At 44.5% G+C, this 14,057-nt stretch overlaps 1 protein-coding gene across 1 annotated transcript in view; it reads left to right on the forward strand.

Annotated features, from left to right (window-relative positions):
• Positions 1-14,057, forward strand: part of Pcca (propionyl-CoA carboxylase subunit alpha) — a 372,170-nt gene that overhangs the window by 355,674 nt on the left and 2,439 nt on the right. Inside the window, exons 22-23 of the mRNA XM_010604603.2 lie at positions 1,830-1,970; positions 13,624-13,701. Of these exons, the coding sequence (XP_010602905.1) occupies positions 1,830-1,970; positions 13,624-13,701 (219 nt within the window). The remainder of the gene's footprint in view (positions 1-1,829; positions 1,971-13,623; positions 13,702-14,057) is intronic.

The raw sequence follows: 14,057 nt of genomic DNA on the forward strand, positions 1-14,057 counted from the left end.
ATACATTTTGAAGTCAAATTGTACAAAAAACAAGGGGAAAAATCTGTATGTGGGGCCGGGGATGTAGCTCACTGGTGCCTCGCCTGCCTGGCAAACAAGATCCTGAGTTTGATCCCCAGTACCAGGGGAAAAAACTCTGTGATACATTGAAGACTAACAAGGAGGCTCAATGTTGACCACACCAATAGAAGGAGCATCCTAGGGTGATACCCCCACAAAAGTTACCTTCTGTTAACTCTCCTGCCTGTGCCGATCCTGGGTTTTCCTTTCCAAAGCAGAGCGCAGATAATAAAACTGCAATTTGGTCCAATTATATTCCCCCCTTTTATCCCCCCATAGATTTAATGAAGGACTTGGAGGTACAATTCATCGTTGATAAATAGTCCCTCTACCCAGAATGTTTATTAGACTGACAGCAGCATGCACTCTCCTTGCTTTTTCCCTGTGCCACTTATGACTCAGATGAATTTTAATAGGAGCAAAAAGCTTTTATTTGCACTGTAATTTCACTTAAGGATCATATCCTTCAGAAACTGGCAGACACTTGTATGTCTTGATTGCAAAACACACACTCAGGAGTAAAGAAACATGCAAAAGATGTTATTATTCAACCTGCCACGGTGTCACAATCTACTTGGAACCTGGGCCTCCAGAGCTGTTCATCGGCCCTCCCCCATCCCTTCCAAATAGGCCCCGCAGAGAGCCCACTTCAAGGTTTCTGCATCCCCATACTGAATCAGAGGGTGACCTGGGCTTGTCCTTGCCTCCCTGCCCACATGGTTCCCCAGGAGGTTCTGGTACAGCAGCTTCCTGTAGTAAACCAGAGCTGCTGTGTGCTTCTGTCTCACCGTGGGACTGGATCCGGTGGGAATCCAGAGATCTTTAAGTGGTGGCTCTGATTTCCCAAGGAACTCTTCTTCAGGCCATTTCATCTGATAGAACAAATTGTGGCTCATCTGTTTATTCACTGGGATCTAGGATTTTCCTTGTCCAGTAGGAATTATCTTTATTACAGGTGTTCTGTTTGACCAGACTTGTCCTAATGTACCCCTAAGTGTTTGAGAGCCACCTACAAAAGGTACAGTGGAAATACCTGGTTGTGCATATGATTTTTCTCTCCCTGTTTTCAAACTCTATGGTCTCTCAGTCCAGAAGGTATTTTTATTATATGTTATCTTTATCTTTTTACACCAGAAAGATTACATGATACTGTGCCTAAAAGGAGGAGTACACTTTTTCTATTGTGAATATAAAACTTTCCGTCACTGAGAAATATTTGAATTTCAAAGATTGTTTTGCCCCAAATGAACACTGAAACCCTTTGTCTTAACTTACTGATACAAGCAGGGCAGCCGGTCTCTGGAGGGTGCAGGTGGTTTGAGAAAGCAATCTGCTGCCATCTACTGGCAGGTGTTCACAGTGCCATCACCCTTACCCCGTTGACCAGCCCGGCTCGTGGGGTTCACCTTTTTCAGGATAGGTCTGAAAACAGTATAGGAAATACAAACACAGTTTTCACTGTTTTCTATTTATTTATAAAGTTCTGTGATGTTTGCCCTTAAGGAACCAGGATGATTATTATGTAGCACTGATTAATAACTAGAGTAGTTCTTGTTTCAAGAAATTTTAAGCATATAACTGGCTTACAATGTATGCTAGAAACAAATAAATATATTTTGATGTTGGGTATGAGGATTTTACAACATTTGATTTATTGATTTTGCAATTTTAGTTTAAAACTAAAACTGATTTTGAATGGGCAATACTTTGGAGGAAAAGTTCATCATTTAAATAACTTCATGGTTTTGTTTTGTTCTGTTTCCCTCAAGTACAAGGTGCATATCCTAACCAAACTTGCTGCAGAGCTGAACAGATTCATGCTGGATAAAGTGGCTGAAGACACAAGCGGCACTCTGTGCTCCCCGATGCCCGGAATGGTGGTGGCCATCTTTGTCAAGCCTGGAGACATGGTAGGACCCTGACTGTCTGGAGGGATGTGCCGGTCCCAGACTCCCTTAGATAATAATGGCGAACAGTCCAGTCATGCCCTCTGCAGTCTGTCCTGACTCACAGGACCCTTTCAAACCAAGTTGATTTTGTGCATTCATTGTCTACCTGTTTTGCATCTGAATTATGTCAGTGCCGGTACCTCTGAGCACCTCCCTTCCAAATGATCTGGGAGTGGATCTGAAAGAAGGCCCCATTCATTCTCTTATTGCATAAATTCAGTGTTTTGGGGAGTACTTAAATTCACACTTACTCCCCAGTACTCTTTATATGAAACCTCCTTATAAAATCTCATGCTAATAAATAGCCTTCCGAGGGGGAACTTTTTACATGATTTCTAGACTAAATGCCTAATTGGGGAGGAGGGTGAAAGGTTAATTTAATTCCATAACCTGTACAGTAGTAGCATACTTCCAGAACTTGGGAAATAAAATGTAGGATCCCACTTTGAAATTTTTCATTTTGACCTTGCGACATTAGCACACAAATCAAAACATTTTAAAGTTTCCTCACATGTTCAGTTTCTAGACTACTTACAGTGGAAGCATTGGTAGGGTGCATGCCTTTTCTTAGAGCACAGATCAAAATCTCTATTGATTTAGCAGCAAAAGTGAAAAGAAAACAATTTAAGATATAACCAGGTTTCTGGAGGAACTTATCTATATATAGGAAGATAGCAGCCCAACACCATAGGCTTTCAAGTATGTCGGGGTGATTGAGTTTTGTGTCTCCGTGAAATCACTGGAGGTTTCATCTTTTCCTGGAAAGACTATAATAAAACGTATCCTGGTTTCTTTATTAATGCACATAAAGTACCCTCTTAACATTCAGGAAAACTCTTACAGTTGGCCACTGGCTTCTAGAAAAGCATTTATAGTAAAGGAATATTAAATAAAAGTGATCAGGTTCTTTTCTTTTTGGTACTGGGGATTAACTCCGGTCCTTGTGCTTGTGAGGCAGGCGGCGGCACCACTGAGCTACATCCCCAGCCCTGGTTCATTTGTTTTTGATGATCATCCCTGAAATATGAAGTTGGAAAACTTCCTTAACCATGGCCTTACCTGGTGATGAGGAAATAGAACTCCCAGCTTTTCTGGACACACAGAAGAGGCTAAGTAGTTTGAATCCTTACATTTAATTTAGGGATGGTCTGGACATTGGTTGAAAAAAGCATTCACTAAAATTATTTAATTCTGGATGCTAGGAGGCGGGGAGATGATCCGTGGCAGAGATAAATGTGTGTCTGCCTTGTATGTGTGTCTTCATTCTGAAGGGTTAGGGACATCAGAGGAGCACTGATCAACAGTCATACTGTGTAATCAGAGCAGCTCATGGCATCTTCCAGTGACTAGATGTCAGGCTGGTTTGTTCTCTTTGTTTCATTTTCCTCCTTAAGGTTTTCCTGGAAGCCATATAGTCTACATATTGCCAGCTTGAGTTTGTCAGTATTAATTGTGTTCCTTTAATTAGAAATCACATTTGTACTTTTATTTTATTTTATTTTATTGATAATAAGTGTTTACCTTAAACCCTCCCTTTTCTAACACCTGGGGCTGAGGACCTGTGCGGGAAGGGGCAGGGCTGGGAGGGGGGCTGGCTTCGTCCCCTCTGAGCCTGCCCTGGCCCAGTGGGGTAGGGTGCAGAGCTGCAGAGAGCTTCGAAGGCCAGACCAAGGCCATCTCCTGGATTGTTAACTGCTATCTTGTGGTACTGCTTTCCCACATTCCAGAAGGGCCTGGGCTTCATACTTTCCATTTTCAGCTTAATGTGGGAAAGCAGGACATTTAGGAAAAGTTATATCCATGGTTGTTTTCATCGGTGTTGCTCAGATATTGAAAACACCATTAAGTATGGGTGTTCAAGAATGCTTTGAGAATGCACTGATAAAGTTATATTGCCACAGAGAAATAGGGCCTATACTTTATGTGTTCCTTAAAGTCAGAGCTCCTGAGGGGACTGCCTGGTGCAGTCACCATCATCTTGGTGGCCTTCATCTTTGCCCTCCTGTGCCTGAACTGGGCAGGTGGAGGTGTATGTGTCCTTTTATGCTTGTCTTGGGGCTTTGCAGAACTTCCTTCCATTCTCTGTGCTATTGTGTTGTGATAAAATGATGTTTTCTCTTGCATTACTATTATCTGTGAAAAAATGTCCTGAATTACTGATGCTGAAGCCAGGCTAAGAAGTTTAAACTTTGGCTGCTACAAGAACTTTTATAGTCCGTTGTTCCTTGTGTAGTAATTAAAACACAAGAACCTTTCCTTAGACCAAAGGCACAATACTCATTTGAGGCCATTAGAGGAAAATGTTCCTTGAAACTTTTAAGGTTGTGTGGTTTTAAATTATTTTAACACTGCAGGGCATGTTGTGTTTTTCTCAGCAGTAACAATAGCTGAGTAAAGTTGTGCTTTTATCAGCAGAAAGATAAAGATATCAGTCATCTGTGTGTATTTTCAAGGAAAATGGGCCGAAAACAACTAAGGATCTACAAATATTCTGTTTTGCTTTGAAACAGTATTTAGAGTTTAATTTCCAGAAATCTGTAATTTTTTTTTGGTACCGGGGATTGAACTCGGGTCCTTGCACTTGCAAGGCAGGCCACCGAACCGCTGAGCTAAATCCCTGGCCCAGAAATCTGTAATTTTTATATTTACCATAAGTAAGACCTGACAAATCTTAGATGGTGGGTCTGACAGTAAGAGTTCTACAGTGTGTCACAGTAAGTCATAACTGACTCATCTGTTTTGTGCAGTAAATAGTTTGACCAGGATAGACAAGCCTCAGCGATGTGGGGTTGCTGCTTAGATATAAATACATTTGGAGGCTTGGTGTGTGGAGATCTGAAAACTGATCACTTGGAACATTTGCCTTGCCCTGCCCTGCCCTGTGCACTGAAGTTGTGTGTCGTTCTTAATATTTTTAGGCTTCCTGCTCAAAAGTTCCTGATGACTTTCAATCTCTGTGATGTACTATTTGACATTAAATGTGACAGCAAATCATTTTTTTCACATGATTGTATGTATAGTAGTTATTTTTACTGTGTTGGGAGATAGTATGAAGTAATGCATATAAGCAAATAAGTCATAAAGTAGGAGTAAATTACTAAAGTCATAAGTCACAAACTATTTCTGTTTTTGTTTTTTGTTTTTGTTTTTTGAGACAGAGTCTTGCTGTGTAGTTCAGACTGGCCTTGAACTCAAAGCAATCCTGCTGCCTCTGCCTCCTGAGTGCTGGGATTATAGGCATGTGCCATCAAACCTGGCACAAGTCACAAACTTAATTCAGAAAAGAAATAATGATTTTTATGCACATTTTGTATATGTCTACCAAAATGTTTTTATAGTGACACACACACGCAATGTGCTTATGAACTGGGAACACTTCTTCTGTAATCAAATCTAGCACTTTTATGACTAATTTAATTTTCTAGACTTCTATCTTTATGATGTTCTTGAAGGAAAATATTTTAAAATATATTTTTTCAGAATAATGGAATACATTTTGTCCATGTGTTAATGTTAAACTTATAGCTGCTACATTTATTATATATTTATTTTGACTTTGAATAAAATGAAACCATGATAAGCACATTTGTTTTGTTAGCCCTTTGATATCAGAAATAAAACAAAAAAGAGCCAGTCCAAAGAGATATTTTTTAAAATTAATTTTCCAAGGAGATATTTTAACATTGCATTACATTGACCCTTTTGAGCTGTTTGGATTCTGCAGTCATCTCAGATGCATCTTATTTAATGCAACAGAAGATAAATAAGATATTACACATAGGCTGTATAACATTCACATCTCTTTCTTATTAGTTTTTGACTTCATAAAACACTAAGAGTGGCCCTAGGTACCTAGTCTTGTTCTTGCCATCTTAGCCCATTCCTATTAGTAAGACAAGTTCTGAAGTGTTTGTGGGGCTAAACTAAGGAAGATCCACTTTGTATTCAGACCTATCTTTATTTAGCAGAAGGGAAATTACGTGTTTGGGATTATTGCTTTTGAGAACAATGCCTTAAGCAAGAAATGTATATGGGTGAAAAGCCCAGGGTTTTAGTCATTAATAGCACCCCTCAGATTTCACCCTGGTTTCTCCTCCTGGCCTGGGCTTCTTTGGGGAAGGGCTTCCAGCAGGTGGTGACCATGGCCCGGAGACAGTCGCGGGTGCCCCATTGTAGAGCCTGACATCCACACTTCCTCTTTGTTTTCAAAGCTTTTGCAGTTGAACTTGTAACCAGTCTCTGAGACTGGCAAGTGAACTTGGCAAGAAACCTTTATTTTTCATTTTTTGAAGAAATGAGATTTTTTTTTAAAGAAATAAGCTTTAAAACCCCCTTTAGTCTTAGGTATCCTAGATGAGAAGGGTTGGAATGGGTTTTGGGTACTGCACTCAGCCTCATAGAGCCCAGCTGCAGTACTGCATCTTGATAGCCTGGCTGTCTGATAGAGTTTCCAGCTTCTACTTGACTATTTACAGTCATAAAATGATGGCAATAATTAGATGTACATATTTTTGTTTGTTTTTGTTTTTTTGGTACCGGGGATTGAACTCAGGTCCTTGCAGGCAGCAGAACCACTGGACTAAATCCCTGGCCCCTAGATATACATATTTTATAGCAGTGGCTATTTAAGCAGCTCATTTGACAATAATCTAGTTTCACACCCAAACCTCAGATTATGCTCCTTAGCGTGTATATACAGATTCATGCAAGCATTAATGTGAAATCCTGAAACATTACAAATGTACAGAAAGTTATGGAGAATAATTTCACATGTATCGATATGCTCTCTGTTCATCGTCACGTTTGTCAGATTTTGTTCAGCAGTAGAACCTTGCATATGTCATGACTTGCGCAGCAGCCTACCCCCCATTGAATCCCTACCCCATCATCTTCAGAGGTAAAATGACTCTCCAGAGCCTGGCCCTTTTTTGTTTGTTTCAGTGCTAGGGGTTTGAGCCCAGGACCATCAAACTGAGCTTCATCCCAAACACTTTTCATTTTTAATTTTGAAACAGGTTCTCACTAGATTGCCTAGGCATACTTGCAAATCCTCCTTACAAGCTTGCAATCCTCCTGCCTCTGCCTCCCAAGTGCTGGAATTAAGACATGCATCACCATGCCTAGTTTTGAACCTGGCCTTTTATTCTTTTCCAGATTGACATTTATTTTTAACTTTTTTTTTTTTTTGTACCGAAAATCAAACTCAGGATCTTGTGCTTGCCAGGCAGGCGTTGTACCACTGAGCTAAATCACCAGCCCATTTAATTTTAAATTTTAGAGATAGCTTTAGTTGTTGGAAAAAATTTGGCAATTTTTATAATATTAACTTAATGCTAATTTTGATGGATCAATCAATAAATTTAAAATTGTAGGAGAGTCTTATGCAAGCTTAGCATTGACTCTGTTTTCCAAGAAACGATCTCCTTTTTGAGGAGAGGGCATATTAGCTTAGCTTTAAAAATGTTTGAAAGTGACCATTCTCAACCTCACCAACATTCAAAGTATCTTTTCTCTTTTACTAAAAAAAATTATCACATTACTGAATCCTTTAAAGTAACCTACTTCACAAAGGTAGAAAATTGAGTCTTATTTATTTACTTTGTAAAAAGTAGGGCTGGGGATTTGGCTCAGTGGCTCAGCCGCCTTTCTAACTACAGGTTTGGCTCCATTTTTCAGCTAAGCGGGCAGTGGATAGTGATGATTTTTCTTCATTTTGAGAAAAGCTGGACTTGTTTTGCCCTGGCCACGATCTCCATTCCCTGGAGTTCCGGGGAGTACCAGTTGAGGGTGGAAGAGGGTGGAGCGAGGGCACCCCGAAGTCTCAGAGCCAGCCTTCGGGCCCCTTCGGTATAGCGAACATCCGAACATCCAACATCCGGGGCGAGAGAGAGAGCCCTGTTTAGGGACTGGATGCAGACTTCTGTTTGTGAGTGGACAACGGTTCCACCTCGCTTAACTACTGCAGCCTCCTGGGTTCCCTTCTCCCTCCCTCCCGCTTTACATGAAGATGTTGGAAGAAACACTTTTCTTCTCCAGGAAATACCAGGACATATTTAGCAGCTATTTTAGCAGCTCAGAAAGAGGAAGTTGGGATAATCAGATTCCAGCCTTCCTTTCAACCTAATCGGAACTGCCTTCTTAGATCTCCGGCCTCCACGCGCGCGCACGCGGCGTTTGGGCCCTGTGTGCTAAGTAAGTGGCACAGTCTTTAAAAGTGTAATTGAAGAATTTTCACTTGTGTGGAGTCGTCAACAGGGCTGACATTGATCCCTGGTTTTCGGGGGCCCGGTGCAGCAGAAGGGGAGACCGCAGCAGGCCGGTAAGCCCTACGAGCCTTCTGTCTCACTTGGCAGAAAAACACAGAATGTAGGACAACAAAGGAAGCTCCTTTTCCTATCAAAATTCGTGCTCCCCCCGCCCCTCTCCCCCAAAACGAGGACTGAGTTTTTTAGTTGCACACGGCGATTTGGTGCTCACTCTTGCAGGGAAACAGTTGCTGTCTGAACAGGCAGGATACAGTTTTCTTTTAATTGCCGAAATCATTCGGAAGTGCTTCATGCCCTGCTTCTATACAGCAGATGCTGTGCATTAATTGGCCTGTGTAGAAGTGACCCAGGGTTCCTTGCAGCGGGCCCGATTTTAGGCAGAGGGCTTAAATAGCTTATTTATTATTTTGTATAATCTGGCGTGCATTATGTGCTCCTCCTGCACGTGTCGTGTTTCATGGTCTGCAGTTTCTAACGTCATGTGGGTTTCAAAACCTGTGTTTCTCTGGTAATGTACTAGCAGCAGGTAAGCTCAAGATACCATCCATCAGGAGCTAATTTTTTATCCAGATACTCCAGTGACTGATGAACCTGTCTTTTGTATGAATGTTGAGCACAGTAGAAAGCCATATGCCACTGGCACTGGTTCCTCTGCATTCTTTACAGTTGCTAGAGAGTGGGCTTCCGAGGGGGAACCAGCCCGACGCCATTTGTGTCCTCCTGCCTGTATTTAAGCGTGAGCACCTTTAAAATGGCCCTGTTTTCTGTCGACAAAAGAGGGTAGGATCTGTCTTAAAGGAAACCTGACTCCCATAATAATTTTCTTTATCAGAAATACGACTGCACACTCCTAATAGGGAACCTTGTTTTGTTCCTCCCCGTCTGTTGCCAACAGACCTCAGCCCATTAGAAGGGCCTCCCTTGTGTGGGAAGACCACAGCTGTTACTGTAAATCTCATCCAGTCACTGTATCACCCCCATTTTGTGGCTCTGAAGGATGAAATTGAGAAATGGAATACTGTGCAGTCACCCTTCACATCTCCAATTTTAGGCCTCTGCCATCATTTTCATGCTTTTATTCCAAATCAAATAACATTAGCGAGCTACACCACCTTCTGATGAGTATCTGGTCCCAAGTGCAGCTTTCAAACCTCTACTTTTGGGGTCTCTTATGTTTGGCAGCAGTCTTCCCCCTTCCCTGCCATCTTTCTTTCCCCACTTTCTGTGGGCTTTCTTTGCTGTTTGCATGATACATGTTGCCAAATGTGTGCCAGCCATGGTGTTTTCTGAGGCGCATGTGCAGGAGAAGGTTCTGTATCTTTTAATCTTTGCAGAAGGAGTGAAGAGGACTTGGTAGAAGGAGCTTGAGGGCTTTAATCAGAAACAAGATGTGGCTTAAATCATTAGCACAACAAAGCGTACTATAAGCTTCAAGATAAAAGTCTCTGGGGAAAGAGTCCTCTGAAAATAAATGGAACTTGATAGATTTCCATATCATTTATAACTTCCCTTAATTACACTTGGAAGACTTGCCAGTAAAACTGGAAAATTGGCAGCCTCTATCCATTAGAGTCATTTTGCCGACCATGGCAAGCAGCTGGCTTTACTGGATTTTATTTCCCATCACTCACAATTAATCATCAGCTGGAGATGTCTGAAACTCTTCAGCACGGAGCAATGCCGGGTGACATTCGGGCCCCCTAAACATGAGAAAATCTGCTGAGTAAATGGGCCGCGTTCTCTCTTAAGCTTACTCATTTGGGGGCGAGGCTGGCTCCTGCTTAATGAGTGCCGCTCTGATAATCGGATGCAAATGTGAACCTTGACCCCGTGTCAGAGGAGAGGACGCAATAAGCCGGATGAAAGATACAGGATTCAGGCCTCCAAACTTTGCACCAATTAGACAGGGAGCAGAGAAGGACATCAGGCCCAGTAGCCTCATCAAAAAGACTTGTGAGGCTTGTGACCATTTAGTAAGCCCGACACTGGAGACATCTGTCACAACCATGAAGTCCTTAGCAGATGATTCACAAAAGTGTTAGAGAAGTGTGCACACACATGTGGCAGGGGCGGGCCCCGCCAGCACGGAGGGCTGCTCCATGCACCCGATTAATGCCTGGCTTCCCAGACACCCAGGCAGGCAGAAGGTGTTGCCTTGGCAGGGCCCCTGCCCAGCTCTACGCCCCTGGGTGTGGCATGTCCTGTAAGGCACGGGCAGCCAGGCTTCCACAGCCAGAGAGAGCAGGTCTCACCGGAGCCCCTGGAGCACACCCCTCCGTGCGTTCACTTCATTCTCAGCACACAGGCTGTGTTAAACGTATTTGTCTCCTTGACTTGATTTTTTCAGGGATGACTATGTTAGAATTAGATCGAGCTTGTGTATACAGGTGTGTGTTTGTGTACATGCACGTGTTGGACAAAACGTAGCTCGCTCTTTGTAGGCTATCAAAGGACATTTGGTACAAGCTTCCCTTTGGGGTTGAATGAAAGAAAACTCTACGAAAGGACTACTTAAAGTGAGCAGAGGAGAAATGCATGTGAGGTTCCCCTTTCTGGCTGAGTGCAAGCAGACCAGCAGACACGGTGGGACAAGTGAGAGGGTGGGGACCAGGAGGGAGAAGGCAGGTGCGGCCGTGAGGTCTGCTCCCGTGACTTGGTGCTGTGCTGGGGCTCAGGCAGAAGCTGGGGTCCCTTTGGATCAGGGTGTACTTTCTTTAATGTCCTTTTAGTCACATTGCCAGAGGAAGAGACTGTGTTACCTTTGGAACCTCCTACTTCTGCGTGTCTCCAGCTAACCCACAGGTTTCATTTGTCTGGTTAATGACCGGGACCTAGCACTGTAGACTGGTGGTTCAGCTCCTTGCAAGTCACCCATGTTACAAGCCCTAGAGCCAGACAGGGAGTATGGTCAGGGACAGCCAAGAGCTTGTTGTTATCCTTCCTTAGTTCCTAGGCTGTAGCAAGACTTGGAGGGGCTGTGGCCTGGCGCAGCTGTCTGTTAGCGTCTTTGTTAGGCATCACTGTCAGCTGGCCTTGGCATGACCACAGGCAATCTGCAGGCTTGCTCTCTTCTTCATATTTGCAGAAGACCCATGTGAGATGCAGGGGGGCCCTGTCTGGCCAGCAAGTCTGAGCAGTAGGAGGAAGTGGGTAGAAATTAGCTGGCACAACTGCCGGCAGAGGGCCAGGCCATGCCACCCACAAGAAACTGATGGTTAGGGTAAGGGTGCGAAGACTGTGCCCTCAGGAGCCCACAGCGGAAGACAGTCCGGGTGGGCTGAGGGAGGCCAGCGCACAGGTACCCATGCACACGTATGCGTGTACACAGTGGGGGCTCATCCATCTGTGAAGGGAACAGTTCCCAGAAATGGGGAACTGAATCCTGTTTTGGATAGAATTTCCATCACATCCACTCCCCGAAGGGCCATCCTGCCCTCTTTTTGTCTGGTGCCCAGTGCATGGGTGAGGGTAATTTGAGGACAGCAGCTGGACACTTGGCTTTGTCTAGGAAGCCACAGCCTGGGCCCACGTGACCCTCCTGCACTGAGCACAGTGGCAGGGACCACTTTGGAGGGTCTGGCCTTCTTCTTGGTCCTCCCCTTCCTCTGCAGAGAGAAAAAAGGTAAAAAATGAGGACATGGAGCACTTGTCCCAACACCTCTGGCTGGGGCACTTGGGATGCCTTGGCACTGCCCCTGCCAGTGCCTTACCTTGTGAAGAGCAGCCTGCCAAGGTTGCCCTGTCCGTGGAATGCAGAAGCCAGGTGACAAGAATCAAAAGTGGCAGTGAGCACAGTGCCTGGGAGCCCCACTCGCCAGCCCAGTGCCTCCTCTGTGCCAGCTCTGAAGCTTTGGCATCCCCTGTCTTCCTGTATTTCTGTGCCAGGAAAAAGCAGCCCACCACCTGAACAGCAGAGGAAAAGAATGCACAGGGCTCAGGCACTGTGCGCTGCCAGAAAGACAGCTTGGCCACAGGGTGGGTGGGTGGGGACTCGGAGATCACTTGGGGACTGCAGGAAGAACCTTCTCCATGCCCTTCTGTGGCACTGGATGGGCACAGCCCCGGGGTGCGACTGTCCACAAGGCCAGTGCAATATGACCCCACACCCCACAGGGCCTCGTCCTGCAGTCCCAGGGACTGGGAGGCCCATTTCCACAAAGCTTAGGGAAATCTGGCCCAGCTCATGGATACTTACCCATTGAGGCCAGAGAAAAGTGAATAAATAAGAGTAGCTTTTAGTCACAGCTGATTCCTGGACAGCCATCTCCAGTTTAATGCTGGGAGGAGAGAGTTTTATACCCAGCTCAGCCTGGATTCTCTCAGAATAAAAGGTAAACATCAGGACACACAGCTTGGTGCGAGTGCCTGTTGGTGCTGCTGTCTCTTGGCAAGGAAGGCCTGGGCAGAACTCCGAAAGTCATTCCCAGCAGGGAAAGGTGCTTCTCGGGAGTGTGCCTTGCAGAGGCAGGGACAGTGGTCCTCATGGCCCTGCACTGAGCTGTCTTCCCAGCTCCCCAAGACAATAATCAGAGATGTGACTTATTTTATAACTGTTTTACTGAGATACAGTGCAGTTCACCTCTTTGAAATGCACAATTCAGTGACTTTTGTCTATGCAGAGACTTGTGCAGTGACCATCATGCAATATACATACACACACACACACACACACACATTTTTTTTGAGGTAGGGTCTCACTATGCAGTTCAGCCTTGAACTCATTGCATAGCTGGGGCTGACCTTGAATTGGCAGTGATCCTCTTGCCTCAGCCTCCTAAGTGCTAGGAATCCAGGTGTGCGCCACCATGCTTGGCATTCACCACAATTTTAGAACAATTTTAGCATCTAAGAGGAAACCCTGTGGCCGTCAGCAGTGATTCCTTTATGCCCAATCCTAGGCAGCTGTCAAGTCTTTCTGTCTGTAGAGAGGTGCTGTTCTGGACACAGATATTCAGGACATTCCAGTCTCACCTCACCTGTTTCAGGTTCAGGGGCACCATGGAAACCCTCCAAGTGGCACTCCTGTCCTCTAGTATAGGGCTTTTTTCTGATGAGGGTTCTGTAATGGAAGGAATGGCCTTTCATTGTCTCTTAAAGATGAACTCAAGGGCCAGAGATTTAGCTTAGTGGTTCCGTCACCTACCTCGCAAGCATAGGGACCCGAGTTCGATCCCAGAGCCAAAAAAAGATGAACTCAGAACAAGAAGGCCCAGAGGCTGTTGCTGCTGTTTCAATGAATGTTTCTGCACTTTGGACAAAGAATTCCTTAATGATTTCATCCTTGGGTTTTACTGGAAAATTAGAATAACTTTCAACTTTTGTAAATTCATTTTTAATTCATTTTCCAGGTAGCAGAAGGTCAGGAACTGTGTGTGATTGAAGCCATGAAAATGCAGAACAGTATGACAGCCGGGAAGAATGGCAAGGTATGTCCCCAAGTCCCCCAGCCCACGCCACTGCTGTGACAGAAGCAGAGCTTCTGACTCTGAGTCCCGCAGGGCTTGGCCTGGAAGTGACTGGGGAGGTGACCCTGCTGCCTCTCCTTTCCCAGAGCGCTTCCTCCCGCATCGATGCACCCTTGCCTCAGAGAGCTGGCCTTCCCGAGAGGAGCCTCTCTGCTCACAGAGTCGAGAACAATCGTTCTTCACCTTAATGTCTTTCAGATTAAGGGGTCTTTAATTTTTAATGTTTACATCTGTCTTCCAGGCAGTTAGTTATCTGAGACTTAGGTGACACAGCAGGAAACGGTTTTACAGATTGCAAAAATTAATGTAACTCTTCA

The sequence above is a fragment of the Fukomys damarensis genome, unplaced genomic scaffold (assembly GCF_012274545.1).
Source record: "Fukomys damarensis isolate Sample0158 unplaced genomic scaffold, DMR_v1.0_HiC HiC_scaffold_6, whole genome shotgun sequence".
Lineage (NCBI taxonomy): Eukaryota > Metazoa > Chordata > Mammalia > Rodentia > Bathyergidae > Fukomys > Fukomys damarensis.